At 39.7% G+C, this 27,031-nt stretch overlaps 1 protein-coding gene across 1 annotated transcript in view; it reads left to right on the top strand.

The window, feature by feature from the left end:
• Nucleotides 1-7,620: 7,620 nt before the first annotated feature.
• Nucleotides 7,621-27,031, top strand: part of LAMA1 (laminin subunit alpha 1) — a 135,306-nt gene continuing 115,895 nt past the window's right edge. Inside the window, exon 1 of the mRNA XM_075270662.1 lies at nt 7,621-7,682. Within this exon, the coding sequence (XP_075126763.1) occupies nt 7,622-7,682 (61 nt within the window). The 5' untranslated portion in view covers nt 7,621. The remainder of the gene's footprint in view (nt 7,683-27,031) is intronic.

Raw genomic sequence — 27,031 nt, 5'->3', positions numbered from 1 at the left:
GCATGGCGTCCAAAAAGAAACAGCATTCCAAGAAAAACACATGCTACCCACTGTAAAATTTGGTGGAGGTTCCATCATGCTTTGGGGCTGTGTGGCCAATGCCGGCACCGGGAATCTTGTTAAAGTTGAGAGTCGCATGGATTCCACTCAGTATCAGCAGATTCTTGAGAATAATGTTCAAGAATCAGTGACGAAGTTGAAGTTACGCCGGGAATGGATATTTCAGCAAGACAATGATCCAAAACACCGCTCCAAATCCTCAGGCATTCATGCAGAGGAACAATTACAATGTTCTGGAATGGCCATCCCAGTCCCCAGACCTGAATATCATTGAACATCTGTGGGATGATTTGAAGCGGGCTGTCCATGCTCGGCGACCATCTAACTTAACTGAACTTGAATTGTTTGTCCAAAATACCTTTATCCAGGATCCAGGAACTGATTAAAAGCTACAGGAAGCGACTAGAGGCTGTTATCTTTGCAAAAGGAGGATCTACTAAATATTAATGTCACTTTTCTGTTGAGGTGCCCATACTTTTGCACCGGTCAAATTTTGGTTTAATGCATATTGCACATTTTCTGTTGATGATGCTGCAGCTCTTTGGAGGTGGTCTGTGGATTGTCCTTGACTGTTCTCACCATTCTTCTTCTCTGCCTTTCTGATATTTTTCTTGGCCTGCCACTTCTGGGCTTAACAAGAACTGTCCCTGTGGTCTTCCATTTCCTTACTATGTTCCTCACAGTGGAAACTGACAGGTTAAATCTCTGAGACAACTTTTTGTATCCTTCCCCTGAACAACTATGTTGAACAATCTTTGTTTTCAGATCATTTGAGAGTTGTTTTGAGTAGCCCATGATGCCACTCTTCAGAGGAGATTCAAATAGGAGATCAACTTGCAATTGGCCACCTTAAATACCTTTTCTTATGATTGGATACATCTGGCTATGAAGTTCAAAGCTCACTGAGGTTACAAAACCAATTTTGTGCTTCAGTAAGTCAGTAAAAAGTAGTTAGGGGAATTCAAATCAATAAAATGATAAGGGTGCGCATACTTTTGCACCGGTCAAATTTTGGTTTAATGCATATTGCACATTTTCTGTTAGTACAATAAACCTAATTTCAATCCTGAAATATTACTGTGTCCATTAGTTATTAGATATATCAAACTGAAATGGCTGTTATAAACACCAAAATATTTAGAACTAAAAATGATTAAGATTAATAGGGGTGCCCAAACTTTTTCATAGGACTGTATATGTATTCATACAGCTATGATAAAAAAAAGCCAGTCATCTAATCATCAGCTGGTATTCTGCATTCTCCTGCATATAAACCCACATAGATCCCACAGATCTGTTTGTGCTTTGTAGAAATAATAAAAATTATTAAATAAAAATGAGACTGACTAGAATGAAATCTGCAGGACACAGTATACATTATACTAGTGGGTAGGAATGTTTTATCACTTTGTGTGGGATGGTATTTCTGGCATTCATTAACAAAATGCATCCTGTATAATGGATTCCATAACAAATACTTATATGGAATTAAATAAAACAGCATATCCAAAGCAGCAATAGAAATCCTGAGGCCTCCTGCCAAGTATAAAGTGCATTTGTCTATTGACACTGGGTAGAGTGTCTCATGTACAGTAAGACAAATCCAAAGACAAAGAAACCAGTGAGATGGTCCCTCGTAACTTCAACACTTTGGTAACAAAGGAGAATTGAACTTGTGCTTTATCTTTGAAGAAAATGAAGAGAGGAAATAATGTGCTCCATAGTGATTAACTGCACTTTAACATCTGGTTTTGAAGCTGTTGAGTCCTTTGTTGGCCCTGACCCTATAATATAATGAAGCAGAAAACTAAAATGGAAAAGGTTTTAGCAGGAAGTTTTTGACCCACTAGACACAACATTACCCTGTGCAGATAAACAAAGAATGCAGACAACTAGAGATAGCATGTTCTCCAAGTGCATAAATAATGGGAGGACAGCAAATGTAGTCTGTAGATGTCAGACAGACCTAAAATACATCTTACAGAAAGGTCATGTAGTCAGATGCTTAGTCTTCCTTACAATGAAGCTTCAGTTTGTAACCACTTTATATGGGAAATGTAATTAAAATGATCTTCTGATGTGTCATAGATGCTTGGAAGAAAATCACATTGCTAAAGTCAGTGATCTAAGACCACCAATGGTTTCTGGAATGAAGAGGTCAACCCTTTAGCATAGCACAAAGATTTCTATGACATAGCCTGATAACCAGGGTAATAGGGAACATCTGTTCTCAATAACTGCCCTGGCCAATATTGCCATTGATCAGCTGATCAATGAGCAAACATATATTGTATAAAAGATGCACCATTACTGGCAGTATGTCATTCTATGTAAATGGGAATCTGAGGATGATAGCGCGGCTCAATGGGGATGGAATGATCACAGGAGTTTCTCTCTCTAAATTCAATTTCCATCATGGTCCAACAGCCCTCATTCTGTATCTGTATTTACAGGTGTGAAAGTACCTTAACACATGGGTTTAAATGGACCTTTACTTACAATGTTGAGTAAGATTTCCAGACATCTATAAGCAATGCCAACGAGCCAATTGTTCAAGTAATACCGTCACAGTTTTGGAAATCACAGCATGTTAATTATACCTACGGAAACGCTGGTGGTTTCCCTAAAGGTACAATGGAAGCAGAAAGTCCACAGAGGTTTACTTTCTGTGAAAAATGTGTTGCTACCGCGTTTTTCCCGCATCACTTTTTTGCTGCAAGGCGCTATGTGGGGCCTTAGCCTAATACACATTCTCCTCCCATAGAATGCCATATACAGTGCACCACCAATCACTTTATGAAACAGTTCTCCCAGCCAATTACTTTTAGGGTAAGTTCACAGAGTTTTTTTCTCAGGCAGATTTTTGAGGCAGAATTCACGTAAAAAAACCCCCACCTCCCAACTCTCCCATACATTTAAGTAGGAGATAGGCAGATTATTTCCTCTATCTAATATTTTCAGATACAGTAAAAAAGCAGCATTAATACCTATCTTCAGACGGATACTGCTTTGCAAAGTCCATTGAAACGAATAAAAGACAGAAAAATCGCTTTAGTTCTCGAGCATTAGTTTTTGCAAAAGCTGCTCAAAAAAATTGCTGCAAAAAAAAAAAAATGCTATCATTCATTAATTTCAATGAGGTTTGCAAGGCAGAATCTGTCTTAAGATAGGTCATGACGCTTCATTTTTCCTCTTTTTTTTTTCATATAAATAATAATTACTATTACATACATGCAACAACTAACAAGTATGTGTGGACCCCAAGGGATTCATAAAAGAGTCTAAGCATAGCAAGAATGGAAAACATCTGTACTAATATGTTACGCAGATATGCAATGAGGGAGGACACTGACCTTCACATTACTGCAGCATTCTGATATATCTGATGCCAGAATTACTAGATGCGTGATAAGACTTAGATTAAACTGTTTATTGGCGGAAACTTCCTCATGTATCTACTTTAACAAAGAGTTCATTTACAAATGCCCTTTAGTACACACAATTCACAGAATGTGGAAATGCTGAGCAGTTCAATGCATATCTATGGTTATCAAAGGGCACGACAGGTAGAATTATGGTTGTAAATTCATCTAATCATTTAATATATAATTTATATAGTGTATAATATACTGCAGTACATACTGGCAATATACATGTGAATGTATCTAAAATGTCTAAAATATCATGTATATATGAAACAATAATATAAAACAGGTCTCTGATTTAAAATTAGTTGCACTGAAGATGTTCCCTGCTTTCACCTCTACCCTGTTTACACATAGCACACAGTGCTCAGAGAGCATCACAGAAACTTCCGGGTGCACCGTGGAGGCTAATTTGCATATCAATAAAAGTGGGCTAATTCAAAAACAGATGGGAGGATTAATGAATAAAAGGTATGTCTAGAAGAGCCTTTCTAAAGGCTATGCAAATATATGCTTAGTTAAAAATCACTATAGCCAATGACAGACTCCCTTTAATGGGAAGACATCATGCTACGGAAAGGATATCAAGCAATGAAAAAGACAGGTGCTCCAGGACTCCTGGTTGCAAGCTGCACTCTAAACTAATCAGTAGAAAGGTAACGAGGTACACAGTCAAAAATTTGTCTCCCAAACAGCCATTCTGAAGCACTTACATCAAAATGGGCCAATTTTTCTATAAAACCATTTCTTTATGCTATATATCCACCATGTATGTCCGAAATAAGCACTGGCAGTGCAGTGTATGGTTAAACTCAGAGTTTGTATCCTCTTCTTACCATCCATTTTTCCATAGACATGCATGTCAGGCTAAGATCACAGCTACGTTGGGTCTCCGCTTGGGGATTCTGTTTCCCATTCTGCTTTAAAAATGGAGAAAAGTCCTGCAAACAGTGCTTTCTCTCTGCATTTTCTGCCCTTTTCGGGCGTAAACCGGGTGGACTCCATTATAGTCTATGACAGTGATGGCCAAACTTTTAGAAACTGAGTGCCCAAACTGCAACCCAAAATGCACGAAATTATCACAAAGTGCCAACACAGCAATTTAACCTTAAGGGTGCATGCACACTACGTAACGCCGGGCGTGTATGAGAGCTGTACACGCCGGCATTACAGCAGACTGCCGAACACTTCCCATTCACTTCAATGGGAGCGCTCGTAACAGCGGCGTTTACGAGCGCTCCCATTGAAGTGAATGGGAAGTGTTCGGCAGCCCTGCTGTAACGCCGGCGTGTACGGCTCTCATACACGCCCGGCGTTACTCAGTGTGCATGCACCCTAAGACTGTGCAGATCCACAATTGCGAACAGTTATGGACCTACAAAATACAGTAGTGTAAATGGGGCAGGTAGAAGTATGCATTTGGTATTTTTGAACAATTAATGTTCACTATTTACATTGCACAGGATCTGTTCTATAATATCAGATGCCTACTATAAAACAGATACTGTGTGATATAAATAGTGAAGAGGCCCTCAGACAGTACAATGCACTCCACAGTGACCCCCAGACAGTACAATGTGCTCCACAGTGGCCCCCATACAGTATTATAAGCTCCACAGTGGGCCCCTACAGAGTATTATACGCTCTACAATGGCCCCCACATAGTATAATACACTCCACAGTGGGCCCACCCACAGTATTATACACTCCACAGTGGGCCCCTACATAGTGTTGTACGTTCTATAGTAGCCCCCACACAGTATAATATGCTCCACAGAGGGCTCACACACAGTATTATATGATCTACTTTGGCCCCCCACACATTAGTATATGCTCCACAGTGGGCCCACACACAGTATTATACGCTCCACAGTGGGCCCCTACACAGTGTTGTACATTCTATAGTAGCCCCCCACACAGTATAAGATGCTCCACAGAAGGCTCACACACAGTATTATATGATTTACTTTTGGCCCCCACCCAGTAATACATGCTCCACATTGAGTCCCCACACAGCATTATATGCTCTACAGTGACCCCCACACAGTATTATATGCTCCACAGTGGGCCTCCACACAGTATTATACACTCCACAGTGGGCCCCTACACAGTATTATATGCTCTACAGTGCCTCCCACATAGTATAATATGCTCCACAGTGGGTCCACACACAATATTATATGATCTACTTTGGCCTCACACACAGAAGTATATGCTCTACAGTGGGCTCACACACAGCATTATATGGGCTACAGTGGCCCCCACACAGTATTGTATGCTCTACAGTGGCCCCTACTTACCTTACCTCCGACGTAGAGCACCCGGGCGTCCTCCTTCTTCTGACTGCAGGCGCTGATGAATGACATCATTGTGCTTGCATCAGAGCACAGGTTACACCCTGCGGCCTACACTGGCAATTTTTAGCTGTATATTTGATCTCTCACTAACAGGTAATCCTGTAATGAATTCCCCATTAGTGAGCGATCATGGCGACGGCATACATGCAAACAGAGAGGGCTCTGAGTGCCCCCTGGAACGCATGCCATAAGTTCGCCAACATGGGTCCATGAGGTCGGTGGGTCTCTGAAGGTAACTGCTTTTTTAAGCGGATTAGGATTCCATTCACCGGGTCCCCAAGTGGACCCATGAATGGAAACCAGAACGCATGTGTGAACCTAGCGTCACTTTCCCATTGACATAACTTTGGGTGTGTTTGCCTTAAAGAGCTAGAAATTGGGTATCTAGGTTCAGATGAGCCCTGTCAGTGTCGCAAACTATGTTTAAAGCCAATTTAGATTGTGGTTTGTAACTAATTTGTTCAACCCAAAAAAAATCTTGGGACCGAATGGGACCAGAACGTAGTTACTCCTATACAACTGATGGTTCTTTGGCTTCTGACATCTATTGTATATCTTCTGGTGCCGGAGGCTGTCCAGTGGAGGGTCCAGGAGTCATATCTCCACCGATTTGTGGATAGGTCATCAGTAGAAAAAAAATGTGATAGAGCCTCGGACAACCCCTTTAATGGGAAACAAAAATTACCAATGAACGTACCAAACTCTGAACCATAAATGTACACAATACATAAATGAATAATAACTTAAGACAATTGTGAATGTTGAAAGGTTAAATGGACACATGGGCCCCTATTAGATTGCCAGATGCCAAAAAATTGTTGTAGCGGCTTCTGTTCGGCCATATCCAGCTGATGCTCAGTTTTCACACTGTATGGAATAGCTTTCCTAGCGTGTACTGTACTGTGCAAAAGTTTTAAGCATGTGTGTGAAAAAAAAAATGCAAATTAAGAGTTCACTATAGTAATAATAGATATCTCTCAACTTTTTGGATGGTCAAAGAGCATCCTTATACATCCTGATACCTGATAGAATTGCCATGTAAATCCCTTATACATCCTGATACTTGATAGAATTGCCATGTAAATCCCTTATGCATCCTGATACTTGATAGAATTGCCATGTATATTCCTTATACATCCTGATACTTGATAGAATTGCCATGTAAATCCCTTATGCATCCTGATACTTGATAGAATTGCCATGTATATTCCTTATACATCCTGATACTTGATAGAATTGCCATGTATATTCCTTATACATCCTGATACCTGATAGAATGGCCATGTAAATCCCTTATACATCCTGATACCTGATAGAATTGCCATGTAAATCCCTTATACATCCGGATACCCAAACTAAAGAGCCAACATCCACAATGTGAGAAGTCTCCTATAGATGCTGGACACTAGTGGATCACACCAAATTTTCAGGGGGGGGGTCTATTCCTTTTTTCTGTGATAATTCTTTCTGAATCCCTATAGCCCCAGCTGACAGCCTACTTCCCACAAATCCTTATTACATCACAGCCTCCAGGTCACACAATGAAGGGGCAGCACATGGAGACAGTGAGGCTGCTGTATGTTCTGTACACCCCCCCGTGTAACTAAATGGTCCATCCCACTGCCCTCTCCCCCTCTCAGGAGGACTTTGGATGGGAGAAGATTGTGAATGAGGAGTAGTAGACATCTGCGGGGCTGAGGGGAGAAGACGGAGACCCTTCCCCGGATGACAGAGAACTAGAGAGGGCGCCTCCCTGTCCCGCGTCACATTCAGTCAGACATGTCATGCCGGCTGCTGTTGGTTTTGCTGCTGTGTGCTGGGGTCCAGTGCCAGCTCAGAGGTGAGCACTGCCAACTGCTTCATGTCTCATTACCTGTATGACAATGGCTTCTAGTTCATGTGCGCCCTGTATAGAGAGGACGTCTGAGAGCCATTGCTGCTGCTGCTGAGGAATGAATGAGAGAAGTTTAGTCAGTGACTTGTGGAGGAGCTGCAGCCCCATAGTCGCTGCTGGGAGCACAATACTGCAATGGGACACACCAGACCTCCACATCCTGCTGCATTGGGGTAGTGCGGGAGTTTGTAGTCATTTCCACAGATGTTACCTCTAATATTGTTACCAGTCATTACCCGGGCCAATAGTCACAGGCTGCAAAGTTATCAGGAAAACTATTCTCATAGTCCATTGTGTATTCAGTGTATCATTGAGTGTGTCCATAGACTATGTATGTATATCTGCTTAAAGGGATAGCATGATGATATGCAGGTTTTATAAAGATTTACTTCAGTTTGCTTTATTATTTTAACTTTTCTATTTATTTATTTATTTATTTATTTATATATCTATTTATATTACTAGAAGCCTTACATAGTAATAGAAAGGTTTATAGTAATAGAACGGTATATAGCAATAGAATGGTATATAGCAATAGAACGGTATATAGTAATAGAAAGGTATATAGCAATAGAACAGTATATAGCAATAGAATGGTATATAGCAATAGAACGGTATATAGTAATAGAAAGGTAGATAGTAATAGAATGGTATATAGCAATAGAACGGTATATAGTAATAGAAAGGTATATAGTAATAGAAAGGTATATAGCAATAGAAAGGTATATAGCAATAGAAAGGTAGATAATAATAGAATGGTATATAGCAATACAAAGGTAGATAGTAATAGAAAGGTATATAGTAATAGAAAGGTATATAGTAATAAAAAGGTATATCGTAATAGAACGGTATATAGCAATAGAAAGGTATATAGTAATAAAAAGGTATATAGTAATAGAACAGTATATAGCAATAGAAAGGTATATAGTAATAAAAAGGTAGCTAGTAATAGAATGGTATATAGCAATAGAACGGTATATAGTAATAGAAAGGTATATAGTAATAGAAAGGTATATAGCAATAGAAAGGTATATAGCAATAGAAAGGTAGATAGTAATAGAAAGGTATATAGTAATAGAAAGGTATATAGTAATAGATGGTATATAGCAATAGAAAGGTGGATAGTAATAGAAAGGTTAGCAAACTTTAATTTGTATCAGGTATATCTTTCATTGACTATTCATGATTTAGCATTATAATTGTCTATCTATCTATGTACCTATCAATCAACTATCTATCTATCATCTATATTTACATATTGATTCATCCATCTCTCGGTATCAGTATATGTCAAGGAATGATATAGTACTGGAGACTTTAGCAGCAAGTTAGACGTCTCCAGGAATAAGTTTTTACTAATGTGGCAAACAAACTTAAGTCCACAGACGCTAGGTGACATTGAGGCAGATTGGTTACCCAGTGTCTGGAAGTCATCCAGCCCTGAGTAGGTATAGATTTATATATTTGTCCCCAGTAGGTCTATTAACATAGCTCATAATAGATTCTTAATATGCTAATTATATACTGCAGACAAAGAGAAATGCACAGCACATTTCCTACAGCTGGATTTAATAGACTATAGACACTGGATTTATTGTTATTTTAAACTTTGTTACCAAAGGAAAATGTTTCTCATGTTACTCATTTGACACTGAAATTGTTCAAGAACTGTGTTCACTTTTCGGTTTAGTGTCTATATGAGTATGTGCGTATATGAGTAAGCTGGCCGTATAGGGATGTGTTACTACTGCATAGCATTGGGAACAATGTCTGTATCTGCCTATAGATAAATCACCGAATACCAAGGGTGTCTTTTTGATGGTGATGTCTTTGATTCTGCAATATATTTTTGGTAATGTCATAGAGTACTTTAGAAATCTGTTGCAACTTGAAATTTAGTTATTGTAAATCCGCTGCTAAGGATTAACCTTGATGTACATATGCATATTATCAATGGCGCAACTAAAGTCTTGTAGGCCCCGATGCAGTCTTTTGTCCCCTACCTCATCCCTACAGTGAATTTGTGATAGTGATGGTTACAGGTGCTAAGGAGTTTAATCACTCTGATTGTGGTTAGAGTAATCTGTGGGTCTCCTTGGCTTATGGATCAGATGGAAGATTTAATCTTAATACTGATGCCAGTGCTTATGGGCCCCCCAAGGGCCCCAGTGTGACTGCATTCTCTACACCCCCCCAAGTTACGCCCCTGCATATTATCGATGTTTTGATGAATAAAAAGGCCATATACAGTATACCAACATATATTAACTGCCTAACCACAATTTATCTTTGTACTGTATTAACCACAGGATATGAAATGTAAAGATTCAGTACTTGATACCTTTTTTAATGGCTACCAAAAAATGATGACAGATTGCAAGCTTTCAGGACTACTCAGGTCCCTTCATCAGGCATGTTATGACACAGTATCTGAAGGCTAGCAAATGTATACAGGAATAGAGTGTTTGATGCACAATTGATGGAAAGCAGTACAAGCAAATAAACAGATAAGTTTAAAAGAGTTATGAGAACCTTCCTGTGAACTGACATAACTTTTTTTTAAACTTATCTGTTTATTTGCTTGTACTGCTTTCCATCAATTGTGCACCAAACGCTCTATTCCTGTATAAATGTGCTTGCTATTGTGTCATAACATGCCTGGTGAAGGGACCTAGCTTGGAATCTGTCATTTTTTGTTAGCCATTGAAAAAGGTATCAATTACTGAGGACTCTCAATCTTTACATTGCCTAACCATAGTCAATGCTGCTCCTGTGTGAGGTCAAATATGGATTTTATTGAACAGAAGTTCACACATCAGCCCCAGTATCATTCAATGTCCTAAAGTATCATGACATGTATTATGCACATATAGCTTTAGCATATATTATCATTCTAGTTTTTCCTGCCCACAATGGACATACTTTTTTACATCATTAAAATTAGAGAAGTTTAATAAGACTGGCATTTCCGGGCCTTCCCTGCTCCATGCCTACATTTACATATAGTGGCAAGCGAGGCTCAGAACGGGAGATGTGGGACATCTTTGATGCAAGAAAGGGCATGTGCCAAAGATATGCCTTTGCAAGAAAACTGCCGTAGATGGGTATTCCCTTTATGTCTATAGTAATGTGCAAATGACCCATTAAAATCATTCCCTAATCTGCAAAATTGTATCTGCTGCTTTTTTCAGTAGCACATGGCTGTTGGCATTGTTTGAAGTATATGGCTCATTACAATTACATCTTCATAAACCATTATGTATTATTGTGCCACGTACGGCCAACTTAAAATAAATGTTTCCATAGCCTACTTCTAAGTTGTGCTAGCATAGTAGGAGACATAAATATTGAGAGTCTTCAGTAGTTGATACCTTTTTAATGACTAACTGAAAAGATTAACAAGCTTTTGAGACTACTTAGGTGTCTTCATGATAACACAGCATGGAATTATTGCCATATAATAAATGGAAAAGTCAAGACCTCTTCTAAATTTAGTGGCATATTTAGTGGTTTCCCAATGAGCTCCCACGTTTTAGATGTTATCTTCCCCCCTCTGCCAGAGGAATGTATCTGGCTGTGATAACAGATTATCTGGGAATTCCAGCACGTTGAGTAGCCTCCATTCTTGTAGGACCAGTAAAATAATATGTATAATTATAAAAATACACAACCTATACTTAAGAGATAAGAGCCAAAAATTCAACCTCACTTCCTTTGCCCCAGAGTGATCCAAAAACATTTAGGAAGGAAACAGAAATTCGATACTTTAAGTAGTTTTTTTTTAACTACACTTGGATTTCTGCTTCCTGTATTAAAAGTAAATATCAATGGGATTTCTAGTATATTATACATAGTCTAGGCCATTTAGTGTGAGAACATATCACGGATCACATATAGGAACAATGCATGTGATTTTTATGCCTTCCAAGCACCCCTTATCTGATTCAGCTCCATATGGTTTAGATTATCAATCTGTCTAGATGTCCCTGTGAAGATTAAAAACTTGCTGAGGGTGGAAATATTTTTTTTGTTTGTATTATGTTTCTTTTTAGCTTTGAAATATTGAATAGTTATAACACATTGATTATTTATACACACACATAATAAGAGAAGATCAGTGTGTTTTGTGCTATTAGTAATGTAAACCAGCTGTGGATTAGGGAGCCTTTGTTCTCTATAGGAGATGACTCTTAAAAGAATAGCCTCAGGCTACGTGTTTGGGGGAGGTGTGTCCATTTTGGGAACCTATTGGCCTCACAAGCTCATCCTTCCCGACAGTTAATGGCCCAGTAGCACTTAACAACGGTTTTTAAGTTAGAATCACTCAAGCATTCAACATCTTGTGATACTTTGTTGCAATCTTATGGAACATTTGTGTTTCTTTAGAAAATAATGGCCAACTATGCATGGGAACAGGAAACTTCTTTCAGTAAAGGCAGAATATTCATTTAGTAATGAATCTGGATGGCTTCTCATTATGAAGGGTCTGCAAACAATACCTTTCACACTTCATTACATACTGTGGGATTAGTTCTACACTCCCCTGAAGACCATCTGCACCCTTAAGTGTAAATGAAGTGCAAAGATCCCATTTAAACATTAATTCTACAGGTTGACATTTCGTCTGAACGAAGACTTCACTTTAGCATTTCCATTAATTATTTGCCAGGTAAAATGTGAGAGCATTGAAGACCATTTAGGCGGCTTTGTCAGTACAAGCCAATATTGTAGAATAAAAATACTTGTTTTGGAAAAATAATATCAAGTTTTCAGGATGTTGATTGAAAAGTAATACTGCCCTTTGATCTTTGGCATCTTGTTAATATGTGATGATGATGATGATGTGGGGAATTACAGGCTTTGAAGTAAGATGTGTGTAGGACCGAATCAGACGAGATGTCAGCTGAACAGCCATGCAGATGTCTCATTCAGACTGTGAGATGTCTACACATCATTGAACCTTTTATGACCCACTGCTATCCTTCTTGAAGACTATGTGTCTGTGGACGTACACCTTCTTTCCAGGTCTATTAGAAAATTGAATATCCAGCACCATTTTAACAATGTTTTCAAGCATTTCATCCATTTTTCATAGTCATCAAAAATTTCTAGAACTACTAGGGTAAGTTCTATTATGTTACTTCTTTCCTACAGGGCAAATCTTGGGCATTTGTGGCTACCATTAGGTTAACTAGCAAATCAACCATTTTCGGATAAATCACTGTTTAAGACTTTCTCAAGCAATTTAAAGGGAAAGCTGTTAAAGGGGATTTCTAGAACTTGTTATCAAGCCATCAGTATGTGTCAGGTAGCTTCTGGTGTACCGTGAGGTCAACTTATTCTATTTTTCTTATCAATATATAATGCTATCATATTCCACAGTGCTTTACAGGGTTAATATATCAATTAATGTATACCAGTTGTCTGAAATAAATATATTTCTGGGAGTTGATTCATATAAGACATGTAAAAAGTAGCAACTTTGTTCACTATAAAATTGCAACTTCTTCCTTGTGTGCGCCACACTTGCCTCTTTTCTTAAAAACTCAAATATTGAGTGGCAAAAGTTTCAATTTCTGGTGTTCTGAACAGTCTACAAAAGTCTAAAAAATTTGTTAATTCATGTTGGAATTTCTAAAGATGTTTTCAGTTGAATTCTTTGAATTCTAAAATTCTCTTTAGTGATAACTCTGGAATCTGCAGATTAAAGGTCTATGGTGGCTTTTGTCTTTGAAATCTCCTTATGATACAGGTAGTTCAAAGCCAAACAAGGAAATAGTTATCGTTACATTGTTTCTAATTGACATAGAAGGCACGGTCTTACAAAGATTACTTAGAAAATGGTGAACAAAATGTGGAAATAAAGATATTGAATTGGGGACCATGGGGACTTATAGGTACCATGTGTAAACAGACTCACTAGCGTTCAGTGACCGTTTGGAGACACAGTCCCCCATTCAGCTTAAAATATGCAGAAAGAAAATTCTGTATCCTAAATTTCTATTTGCCGATTTCATACAGTAAATCGAGTGGAAACCCAGTGGACCCCATTATTGTCTATTGTGTCTGTGGGAAACCACTTTTTAAGTGGATGGGGTTTCCAAGAAGATCCCAAGAATGGAAACCCGAATGTTAGTGTAAACTTAGCATTCTACTGTTTGAATTGTGTTCATAGCCTGCTAAGTGGAGTGAAGTAGTGAAGAAAACAGATACTTTTTCCACATTTTAATAATCCATTTGTTTGTTTCATCCATTTGAGGAAAATGAGACTCCACGGACTGTTATACCCCAACCCCCCCCCCCCATACCCACCACTCACCCACCCGAATCCAATCCCCCCCCCACACACACACTTTACTAGCTTTGGCAATGCCAAATATCTATTCGGACGTGCCAATAAAGCTTGTTTGATTTGATTTGTTTCTCTTCTCATGCATTGATACAGAAAATTTGCACCATACAATAGTACATTGCAAAGTAGACATAGGTAAATAATAATGTAACAATCATTTTTATTACATATTCTGCAGCACTTTATACAACATAAACACTAGAACTCATATAATATCCTAGAGATTATTGAGATATAGTCGGAGCATGTATTGGGCTGAATATCTGGGTGTTTGTAGTGTGTAGTCACAGCTGTGACATCATTCCCTTTCAAATGAATTGCTGGACAACCAGTGAAAGTGGACTGAGATAATCCATGAATTTGTTGACTGCTTGTTGCTGTTTGCTTTCACACTTGGGAGGCATCTTTGTTCTTGTCCTTCCACATTGTTTACCATAACTAAACAGCTGCTTCTCTGTAGCATTCCTGCAGCCATGCTGAGACACTGGCAGCAACAGGACAATTCTCCATAGATTTAACAAGAAAGGACAGTCCTATAAACTGCGGCTTTCATCCAGTCCCTAAGTTAGAGAAGACCTGTGCCTCAGACATACTCTCTTCACTCATTGTCTTGCATACATTTAGCTCTATCAGCTCTGTGCATGGTTTAAAGGCCACAAATATATTTAATAGATATTATGAGGATTACATTACTAAGCACAAACATATAGCATTATGTCCTTAAGGGGATCATATCATTAAAACGCAATTTTTTTTATCTAAAAAGTAAGAATAGCCTTAAGAAAGGCTATTCTTCTCCTACCTTTAGATGTCTAAAGGTACGTGTTAGTCACAAAAAATTGCGTTTTAACTATAGTATCCCTTTAATTTATAGCTGGTTGCATGCTATTTTGGACTTGACCTGCAACATGATGCAGAGGATCAAATCTGCAGAGGGGCCGCTGACTAACTAACGTGTATAGGACCCTTCAAACTCCCCACAGATGACAGAGGCCAGGGGTTAACATTTTTGGATTTTGCCTTACCTAATGCTTTTCTCTATGGGCTGTAGACCACCACAGATACCTGGCAGAAGCTTTATGTCTTCTACCTATTGAGAACACATGCATGCTTGGCCAACCCAAATGTGCATCCGTTTGTGACAGTCAAGAGGAATAAAAATTAACCAAACAAGCTTTCAGCTCACAAACATCTTATACAAATGGCCAGGCTTAAAATGTATATGGTATAGTTGAATTGGTTATGTGCCTTGAACAATCTCTTTAGGAGAAAGTGATTTGTCAATGATAGGCCAATGATAGGGTGTTCCAGTGCTGGCACCCCCAAAAAACAGCATTAAACTGTTGGTGAGTCTGTTCAATTTCCCAGCATTGCTACCACAAGGTACAATGCCCCTTGATATCAATAGGCTGGGCATGTAGTACATAAGGGTATCTATATTCCCCACACCATGACACCACCACCACCAGCCTGAACCGTTGATACAAGGCAGGATGGATCCATGCTTTCATGTTGTTGACGCCAAATTCTGACCCTACCATCCGAATGTCGCAGCAGAAATCGAGACTCATCAGACCAGGCAACGTTTTTCCAATCTTCAATTGTCCAATTTCGATGAGCTTGTGCAAATTGTAGCCTCAGTTTCCTGTTCTTAGCTGAAAGGAGTGGCACCCGGTGTGGTCTTCTGCTGCTGTAGCCCATCTGCCTCAAAGTTCGACGTACTGTGCGTTCAGAGATGCTCTTCTGGCTACCTTGGTTGTAACGGGTGGCTATTTGAGTCACTGTTGCCTTTCTATCAGCTCGAACCAGTCTGGCCATTCTCCTCTGACCTCTGGCATCAACAACGCATTTCCGCCCACAGAACTGCCGCTCACTGGATGTTTTTTCTTTTTCGGACCATTCTCTGTAAACCCTAGAGATGGTTGTGCGTGAAAATCCCAGTAGATCAGCAGTTTCTGAAATACTCAGACCAGCCCTTCTGGCACCAACAACCATGCCACGTTCAAAGGCACTCAAATCACCTTTCTTCCCCATACTGATGCTCGGTTTGAACTGCAGGAGATTGTCTTGACCATGTCTACATGCCTAAATGCACTGAGTTGCCGTCATGTGATTGGCTGATTAGAAATTAAGTGTTAACGAGCAGTTGGACAGGTGTACCTAATAAAGTGGCCGGTGAGTGTAGTTCTTCACATTCTTTGTAGCTGTTCTCTGCTCTATCAGATGGGAATCCTGGGGCCTACCTCCTATATTAACACACTTCATTAACTCAGATGCTTGTAATAGGCCATTCAACAACCAGAAAACACCTTAATGGGAAACCCAGACGCCACAGACATACTGATAGGAAAATGTAGATTGTGAGCCCTATATGGGACAGTGACAATGTCTGTAAAAGCGCTGAGGAATATGATGGTGCTATACAAGTAAACGTAATAAATAAACTACATATATATATAATTATAACTAGTACTTTAACCAACAACTTGGTATGTTAATCAAAAATGTACCAAGTACCTGTCAAAAACAGGTTTTGCTGCTCGCAGTCATGTACTTTGATGAGATGTTATTTTCGGCAATATTATTTTCATTACTTCTCTATGAGTGTGCTGTAAAAGTTTTATAGAGACCTCTCAATCAGTCTTGAAAATGTCTCACGTCAGATTCATCCTGTACTCTTATCAGATGAAATTCTTGACTCTTGAATACATTACGCTCCAGGAAGACTAATATATGTGATTCACTGTAGGTGAGGGGATTAAAAATGAAAAACATGTTAAAGATAGAAAGTCACCCCCAACTATGGATAATGCTCATTGTTAATATATAAAGTATATGACATCTGCAGACTATTCCACCAGGAGTTTATTTAAGAAGTAAAAATAAACACAACAATTAAAAAAAACAACCTGTTACATAATAATAGAAATAAAAGAACCGCAGGAACTAAATGGATGGGGAAGTGAGGTGAGATAGGGCAGCTTGAACACTATCCACTGGACAACTAAAGGCAAGGTGTCACCAGAAAATGACTTATTTTTAATCAAGTTTTCTGTTAAACTTATTTTGAAAGAATTTTTTGGCAATTTTTTATAAATATTTTCTACATTATCTATAAAAAAAGACAAAATCTTGCAGCCCAGACCCTTGTTTTCTTTAGATTTCTTTGCAGTAGCCACCTCACGTATCAGCACAGCTGTACCATCATGTATATGTACATAGGACACAGAATCCACCTGTCACAATAGGTGATTTCACAGCTTATGTCCCCCCCCCCCCTGTGCAATGACCTCTGCAAAGGTCACCGAGTGTGCATAGAAAACTCATCCCATAGAAGTCAATAGGGTCAGCTCCAAATCATTGTGTCTATGATTCATGGTTCATTTTCAGGAAACAACAAGTTACCAACTATTTTAGGCTTTGTGGCAAGAGATAGATAATACAATGTAAAATTAAAAACAACATCACTAATAATTCTTGAAAAATATGTTTAATCTGTAAACATGATTTAAACAGTAGGTCATTTCCTGGGGACACTGTCCTTTTAAAACTATATTTCACCAATTATGCATGGAGCATGGTTAGCAATCCAGGTATCCTTACTGTAGTATCCTTGTTACCTATCTAGTGGTGTCAGCACAGGGAGGGTCAAAAAACGATGGATTTGCTTTCATAATACTTGTGAGCCAGCTAGCCAGTTATTTATCTATGCAAACATACTGTACATAAACAGTGTTAGCAGTAAAAAGCAAGGAATGTAATCTAAAGATGCGGGTATGTGCAGTAGATTTTAATATAGGCACCAGGAAACTCATAGGATGCACTAGAATTATTGAAAGGTCTTAGTCTCTTTCATGTCCTCATGCATATGAGGTTTTATATACCAGTAGGAAGTCGACATTGCGCTGAATTCAGTGCATTTTCAGCTTTCCCGTTATGTGCCCTTGAGTTGGAGATATTGATATAGTTAATTTCGACCCCGATATCTACCCACTGTCAGAAGGGCGTTCCTCATGGCTCTATGTAATCGCTGGGCTGTAAGGAACGGCTTCCCTCTGACAGTACTCTAAAATAGCCTGGTACTGTCACAGGGACGCTGAGCTGTGGGGCTCCCAGTACAAGTCTATGGACAAGTACAGTCCAGGGGAGGGGGAGTGTTCCTCACAGATCAGCGTTGACACTGAGCTATGAGGAATGCCTTCTGACAGTGGGGAGATATGGGTGCCGAAATTAGTGACGCCGATATCTCCAGCCCAGGGGCACGTACCTGGAAAGCCGACTGTGAGCTGAATTCATTGCCTTTTTGCAGTATATAAAACTGAGTGTTCATGAGGATATGAAAAGTTCTCTTTAACAAGGGCTCGTTCACACGGAGTAAACGTGGCACGCAATGTGCGCGTTTACGGGATGTTTGCGCCGCGATTTTGACGGTGCATGTTTGCGGTCGTGTTAACGCCGCGTTAACGCACGTTTACGCGGCGCTAACGCGACCGCAAACATGCACCGTCAAAATCACGGCGCAAACGTCCCGTAAACGCGGCACATTGCGTGCCGCGTTTACTCTGTGTGAACGAGCCCTTAAGGCGTATTTTGCACTAGAAAGGGAAAGAATTAACACTTGTTACCAAAACACCAATCTTAACAAATTACACCCATAGATCTAAAATTCAGTAGAGGCATTCTTGCAATAAAGCAGCAGACAAAGTGTGCAGCAGACATTTCAGAAGGTATTGCTATGGCATCTAATCCACAATGATGAATCCAAAGAAGCATATTACAGTGCTGGACCATGTCTATATAGTATGGAAGAGACCTTTAAGCTAATATGGAAAGTTTTCATGTACATTTTGATCTTCATTGTACATTTCAGGAGACAATGATGACAGTTACCAAACCTTTCTTTCTCACCTCGAAAACCACAGGAAGGATTCATGGCATACTCAGTGGAGTTTACAGAAGTTTTAGTGCCTTCAGATGTCCCTGCAGTCAGTGGTACACAGCAGAGATACAAAGCATTTGCAGGGATGCAGCTGTTAGCAGTCAGTAGTTCTCTTTTGTTTGGAGCTGTCTAGACAATTCATGAATAAGCCTAGTGTTATCCGAAACATCAAATGATGTGATCACAGTCTACTTGCTTTTGGTTATTAACACAGAAAGAGTCAACTCAGGTTCCATATAGAATATTGGTTAAAACAATAATGTTATCAGTTGTACAATAATTTGTCTTTGTGTTCAGCACCATATAATGTGGCTTCATATGGGATAGTAGATATTTTCCAGGGCAGAAGTGATGGTGATTATCACTATTATTACTGTCATTGTTTTCAGTGCTCTTATTTTTATTTTTTAGATATGTTATTCTTGAATAGATATAGCTTATGCTAGGTCCACACTAGTGTTCGGGCACGCCATCCCAGATTCTGCTTAAAATGGTCAGAGAGAAAAGTCCTGTTTGCAGTAGAAAATCCCCCATTATAGTCTATGGGGTCCGCAGTTTTCCACATGTAACTGCTTTTTAATTGAACAGGTTTTTCATCTTTCAGGTCCCTAAGCGGACCCGAAGGACAGAAATCTGAACGCTAATGTGATCTTCGAGCTACTCCTTCTGTCTCGCAAGTCCTCCTTCTTCCTCACCTGTTGTGTGTGCACCAGATTATGTGTTCCTGTCCAGTCCTGAGTGGCCTTGTTCATAAAAGACACAATTTTCCTCAGGAAGGTGCTTTCTAAGCAATATAAAGTGCCAGTTTCTGCAAAAGTATTCCTGACTTGTGTTCTAGCAATCTACCAGTATTTGACCCCAGCTTGTAGCATGACTCGGTTCCTGCTACCTGATCTCTGTTCTCTTCTGCTGATTCCTGTCTGCCGCCAGCTTGCTCCTGACCTCCAAACCTGTGCTGCCTGACCTGTTGTCTGTTACTCTACCAGCCTTGACATTGGCCTGTACCTGACTACTCTGCTGCCTGATGTCTCTGTATTAGTCATTGGTGTCTCTTGATCTGCCTGACTTAGCCATCATTTATAAACTGGACTACTTCTAGAGATAGAGGCCTGGTGCAGAGACCAAGTCACTATATAGTGGTTAAAGGGTATAAACCAGGGGGACTGGTTTACCAAAGGCTGTTTTGAAAAATGCAAGCAAGTACATATTAAAGGGAAGCTGCTGAACTAAGCATGAACACCTACCAAAAAACCGAAACAAAGTACCAACCTAAAGTAAACAACAATAAATGTTATATTAAAAATAGCCAAAAAAAAAAAAAATATATGAATTGCAGAGCGTGTGGTGCATCACAGGAGGAGTATACAAGTATAAAACCGGAAAGTTGCCATGAAATGTGAATATCACAATAACTAATTGAACAATAGCAGGCAGAAGGACAGCTGTGCCAATAAGTATGGGCACATAAGTAAAGCAATAAATCCATAATAAACCGGTTTATGTAAAACTTTATTCATTTGCAATGTACTGTACTTTTGGTTTGTGCACTTGTTGCGTATTAACGTCACCATATTGGGAAATTTTGATCCTTTCATTACAATAGGTAGTTGATGCTTATTACATTCTGTAGTATATTCTTTACAGCGGCACCCGGAAGGAAGTAGATTAAATAAGTTTGGATATGAAAAATAAGGAATGTTTTAGGGAAATCTATAAGCGACCAAGTTCTTGGCAGATGCTTATGTCAGCACAAAATGTTATTACAGCATTATGTTTACAGTATAACATCTGACCTGCAAGACGTCTGTTGAAATATTTGCGGTTTTGCTGTTCAGGTGCACTTAACATGTTTAGTCTTTCTTAAAATTCTTGGGTGATAATATCCAGTGTTGAGTCTTACAACCCTCATGTATGTGTAAATTGCTTGTAAGAAGATAAAGTTGTGGTCACTGAAAAAATCTGAATTATCTGAATTATTTGTTTTCTATGTACATATATATGTAAGGACCTGCCAGATGTGTTTATTCTATGTTTACTTTTAGTTTGCCCTTGGCTTTTGGATAGTATATATTAAAGGGGTTTTCCAGTTCTTTGCTATTCCCAGTATAGCCTATCAGTAAGAGATTAGCGGAGGTCTGACATCTAAAATCCTGCTGTATAAGGGGACGAGCGCTGCCACCACTTCACTCTTTATATTACACACTGTTTCATAGTGGACACGCAATGTAATTACAGCCGCATTCCAAAGAAATGACTTGGACAAGGCTGTAATTACATTGTGTGGCCACTATGAAACAGATGGGGCATGATGTAAAGGTGATATTCACAAGGTCACTGCCCCTTTACACTTCTGATCAGTGGGTTTACCGGGTGTCAGGCCCCCACTGATCTCTTATTGATGACCCATTCTGAGCACAGGCATCAATAAAAAAGAACTGGAGAGCCTCTTCCACTTTTACTACTTCCTTTATACACTTTTATGGGGAGGGGGGTGGTAATGCAACTTTAATTTTGGGGTGTTTTATTATAAAGAATAGAGATGAGCGAAAACTGTTTGGATCAGCCGTTCCGAACAGCACGCTCCCATAGAAATGAATGGAAGCCCCTGGCACGTACACTTTGCCAGCGGCTAGTCGCCGTGCCAGGTGCTTCCATTCATTTCTATGGGAGCGTGCTGTTCGGAACGGCTGATCCGAACAGTGTTTGCTCATCTCTAATAAAGAAGTATCCATGACAGATCAGACCATAGTTGGTAGAAGTTTGACACTAGTCGAACACTGTCTTATGCTAGATTCACACTAGTGTTTGGCTCTCCATTGGTCGGGTCCACATAGAGATCCAAACAATAGAGAGCCTGTCTGCTAAAAAAAAGCGGAGAGACTCGCAGTTCCCTATGGAGACTACAATGCAGATGTGGACCTAGCCTAATCTGTAGCGTACATGTGTATGTCATTGTATATTTAGTGCATTTTTAAGAAGACCATATACATGTAATCTATATGGGAGGCTCTGAGGAAGCCCCAAGTCAGAAGGCTGTTGCTTCTGGATTTCAACATGCCCAATCCTTTCTGTTCTCTGTATAACGTTTTCCCTGTATAAGTGTAATTGTATAACTCTGCTACTTTATGCCAAACACTGCGCACAAGACATTGTGCAGACACTCTCTGTGTGTATGGCCTAAAAGTCCAAGGAATACATCTCAATTCTAAAGCGTCTATTTGTGATACATCTTCATCCAGACAGACTATGATGCAGCAGTTTTTAGCTGGGGAAAGCCCGCTCTATTTAAAATGATACAGTATCTGAAACATGGAATTGCTCACATAATTTAGTCAGGGAAGATCATGTGAACAGTAACCTAAACTCCTCGATGTCCGTAAGTAAACAGCCGTAAACTTGTTTACTGCACACAAGCTAAAATGCCTTTGGAAAATAGTAATTTACTTGTCATTACAATATTATTAGGATAGTGTATTTTACTCTTCATGCCTTTTAGTGCTATTGCTATCATTATTACCGCCTCTTCAATGGAGCTATTATCACATTAGCCAAGAAATAATGTACTTAATATCTGTACTCATGCAGCTATAGCTGAGACTTGGCTGTTTACCCAAAGCATAATGCGCGTTCTGTTTCTGATTTACTTTCTCTCACATAACTTCAGAACTTAGTTCCATAATTCTTTCTGTATAGTTCATTGTATTACAGCATGATAGCTCCAAAATCCCACAAGCCTGTTCCAGTCTTGTCTACAGCATACTAATGATTGACCCCTGGAGTCCTGAATAATCTGACCGCATTTTATATACGGTAGTGTGGTGAGCAGCTTTGAGGCATAACCAGTTAACCCCTCTGGTATTCTGTACATTCTGGGAGAACAGTCCTTTATTGTTGATTGTTCATTAACTTTCCATGTGAAGCATCAAGATTCCTAATACTGTATTTAGCTCTTTAGCCAGTTTGCTTTGTTGCAGCGGAACTACAGTAAGTAGGAATGTACAGAATGTTTGGTTTCGACAGTGTATACATATTATAAAAATGTTATATTATTAAAATATATAGTATAAAACTCATCTGGATACAGTAAATCTCTATTTTTTGGGATGAATATGCTTTGTCATTGTCTTTTTTCTTGATAAATATAAGATGGACAGATCCGTTGAACTAGTCTCTAGTACAAAGATCTGGGTCATCTCGCAGTTTAACAAAATACATCTCAGATCCCTGCCTCAAGGTAGAAGCTTTTACCCTTCAAATTCTTAAAATTCAAAAGAATGTAGATCACTAAGCTTCTACCTACAGTATGTGCAGGGACCTCAAACATATCAAAAGGTATTCTAACCAATTGATGATCTATCCTAAAAAATAAGTAAAATATCACATTGGTGAGGGTCCTATACCCGGCACAACTACCAATCAGCTGTTCTCAGCAGGTGATACATTTGTTGTTGCAAATTTTGCTATGGTATTTTTAAGTTAAAGCCATGTGTGGATTTAGCATAACGGATAACTATAAGAACTTCCTTTATATTTGTCATTCTACTTGAAGCCATTCTTGACTTTCGCTTAAAAAACACAGCAAAATCTGCAACAAGAAAATATTTTTCTGCAACTTGTGGACTCAGGAATGAACATGTGACAGGTTTGCTGGATTCTGGTGACCGATTCCAGAAACGGAACATCACTATTACCCCCCCCCCCCCCATCCACTCCATCATACTTACCTCTCTTTCTTCCAGGCTCGATCCTCTGGGATGGGTCTTCCCTCTTTTCTGACTGTTGGCACACACTATAGATAGACCAAGCACTGCTCTGTGCTCTGCTGCTGATTATCTACCTCTACTGCACAGTTCCCACGCCTGCGCAGTAGAGGGGGATCGTCACTTTCAAAGCACAGAGCAGCGTAAGGACTATAGTGCCCGCTGGCAAAATCAGAAAAGAAGGGTGGGCCGTCCAGCAGGAGGAGGACTCGAAGGAAGAGACAAAGGTATAATGGGGTCGGGGTTTAGTTTGAGTATGTTGGGAAGGACTAGTAGTGGGCGGCATAGCTAGAGAGACAGGGAGGGGGTGTAAGGTGGGAGGAAGAGGTAGGGGGGGAATGAGGTGAGAGGGAACCAATGTGGTAGCTACATAGCAGGAAGCTGATTGCAGGAGCTCCCAGAGACACACAGAAATCACTCAAAACACTGCTAAAGGTATATGGGTGCATTTATTAACCCATTAATAACACTAACAGACCTTTAAAATTTTTTTTAAAAAAATTGCCATGAAAACCCCTTTAAAGCCTGTTTCTTGTTTTGTACTAGAGCCTTGGAGTTTTAAGTTACTCTGTTAAAGGATTATGTGGCAAAATAACAAGTTGTAATGGTTCCTTTACTGCACCAGATAAGCTACCTTACTCACGTGTAGCTTGAAACTTCTGGGCCACAATCCAAAATCTGTACATGGGCCCCTATGTACCTTGTGCCATTTAGAATAGTGGTATATTTTATGTGTTATGGGGCCCCCACAATGTCTGGGGCCAAGTAGCATGGGCGTAGCATACCCTATAGCTACGCCCCTGCTAACTCATATAGATGGGGGTTCCCTAGCAAACCCATTATTACATTTGTAGAGGACTGGGGTGGCCAAAGTCTCTTCATTCAGCCTCATCTGACCAACCCTGTGCTGCTCTATGTCCAAGTAACAGAAGTAGAGCGGAGCCAGTGATATAACGGAGAGCTGGAGTACTGGCAGAAGAGGCTGAGCACAGAAACATGCAGCACACCATTACACTCTGCAGATCTAATAATCATGGAGTTTGGAGACCCTCCTCTGTATGAGTAAGGTTAAGTATCCAATGCAGTAAATTGGTCCCCACATAACCCCTTTTAGAGTTAGGGTAGCCTAAAATGTGTAAGTGCTTTTCTTTCTTTTTCCTGGGAAAGATTGTAATATAATACATATATCTTTTTAATATTTATTATAGAATGCTGGTTTTGCTTCTATTTTCCTACAGATTGTTGCAAATTTTTACAGATTTACTTGTTTTTCTTTTTTTCTAGTACAGAGCTTTATTTTAGTTTTTATTTGTACAAAAGGTTGCAAAAGCAATATACTCTGTATGTTTTTCTAGGATATAAGGAAAAATTGCTATATATTGTTTCCCCTAACTCCTGATCGGGGGAGATCAGTCAGTCAATGGATGGTGAGTGAGCTGGGCATTAGTAAGGGAAGGTACAAACTCTAAAAAGATGACACATGCCCCTAAAGCTTTTTTCACCTTATTTGCTTATGCATAAAACAGTGATTCTCTCAATAATGGGGTTGCAATACTGAATAACTGAAGCATATTTGGAAAGTGTATAAAGAACACTACAAGGTACTGGTGGTTGCAAGGTGGTTTCTTTGATTATAAAATTCTTGCTGACAGACTCCCTTTAAACAGAAGGAATATATATTCTGTCCCCAGTGGAAAGATTAAAAGGGGGATATTTAAAATATCTTATTTAAAATGTTGTCCACAGCTCCAGCACTAGGCTCTGCAATAGGCAAAGCAAATATAATTTTTCCTGAAGTGTTTTCCTTATAGGCACAAAGTTCGGCTGGGTTCACACCAGCATTAGTATGGGGATTCCATTCCCCTCTCCACTAGAAAAAAGCAGAAAGAAAAGTGCTACAAGCTCCGCTTCGCCTTTTTAAGCAGAAACCATGTGAACCCCGCTGTAGACTATGGGGTCTGCAGGTTTCTGCAGGTAACCACTTTTTTAAGGAGATTAGGTTTCCGTTCGGGGGGGTCCTGAACACAGATGTGAACCTAGTGATAGCATGTTCAATGTGGTTGGACCCACATCAATTCCAAGAAGGGTTTTTGTTACAGGAATGAAGAGGCAGGTTGTACAGGCATGTTACTGCTTTATTCATCTCTATTAGGCTAAGTTCACACAGGGGGCAGTCGGCTGGATTTTGGCACCGAGAGTGACGCGCGGAGCCTCGTCACTCTCGGGTCAAAACCCGTCTGCCACGACTGTCGCGGTCGTGGCTTCCCCCTCCAGAGTAGGCTCAAATGAATGGGCCGACGCTGGAGGTTGCTGCCGCCAGGCGGAGCCGCGGCTCAGTGAGCCGCGGAATCCGCCTGAAGAAAGGGCAGCTCAATGGTGGTCTCGTCTCCATAGACCACCATTGTGAAGGAGCGGATTATGACGTGGCTTACGCGCCATAATCCGCCCCCTCTGTGCCCGTGTGATCGGGCCCTTAGGACTGCCTGAATTAGCTTTGGGTTTTATGGGGAAAATGGTAGCCAGTTCTGGGGATTGTGGGGTCTGTCTGGGCAATGCCATGGATAGGTGATAATTTGCTAACTTGGTACAACCCTCAACCTCTTTTAATTGCTAAATCCAATGGCATAATAATTATTCATTTTATCCTTTTTAAGTTTATTTAGCCTGAATACATATTTAGTTGATATCTGTATGTAAGGATGTTGCAGTTAATACCTTGAATGCTTGTTCTCTGGTTATCTCTTCTCTTTGTTCTGCTTTCTAATTGCTGTGATGTCTACTTCTATAGATGGCCTTTTTAGATTAAGACTGAGGTCAGCTCTGTGAATTACACAAAAAAATGCCGTTCTTTGAAATTTCTAAATGTTCTGCTATTTTCCAATGTCTTAAGCATCTATGAAAGCTTTGAACTGAAGTCTTCAGACTGATGTGCTGAAAGGAGACAGTAAACAGTAAATTAAAACATAAGAATTCTTTCATTCTCAATGACCCCCTGAATATACCAGATTTCCATCAAGTGGGGGTTGTTAGCCACATCTTCATGTAGAAATTCTGCTATGTCTTAGAAAGTATTAAATAAAATATTACAATAGCATCTACCAAAGGTATATGACGGAAAATTGTCCTGATGTATACCTCCAGTGTACACAACAAAACACTCAGGCTAATCATGCACCAGATCTGTAATCTGTAAGGTTTCCAGCCTACTAGGATAATCCATTATGAACACTATATTTGTACACTT

This window comes from Leptodactylus fuscus, chromosome 4, assembly GCF_031893055.1.
Source record: "Leptodactylus fuscus isolate aLepFus1 chromosome 4, aLepFus1.hap2, whole genome shotgun sequence".
NCBI classification, from domain to species: domain Eukaryota; kingdom Metazoa; phylum Chordata; class Amphibia; order Anura; family Leptodactylidae; genus Leptodactylus; species Leptodactylus fuscus.
This window is presented reverse-complemented; position numbering and strand designations above follow the sequence as displayed.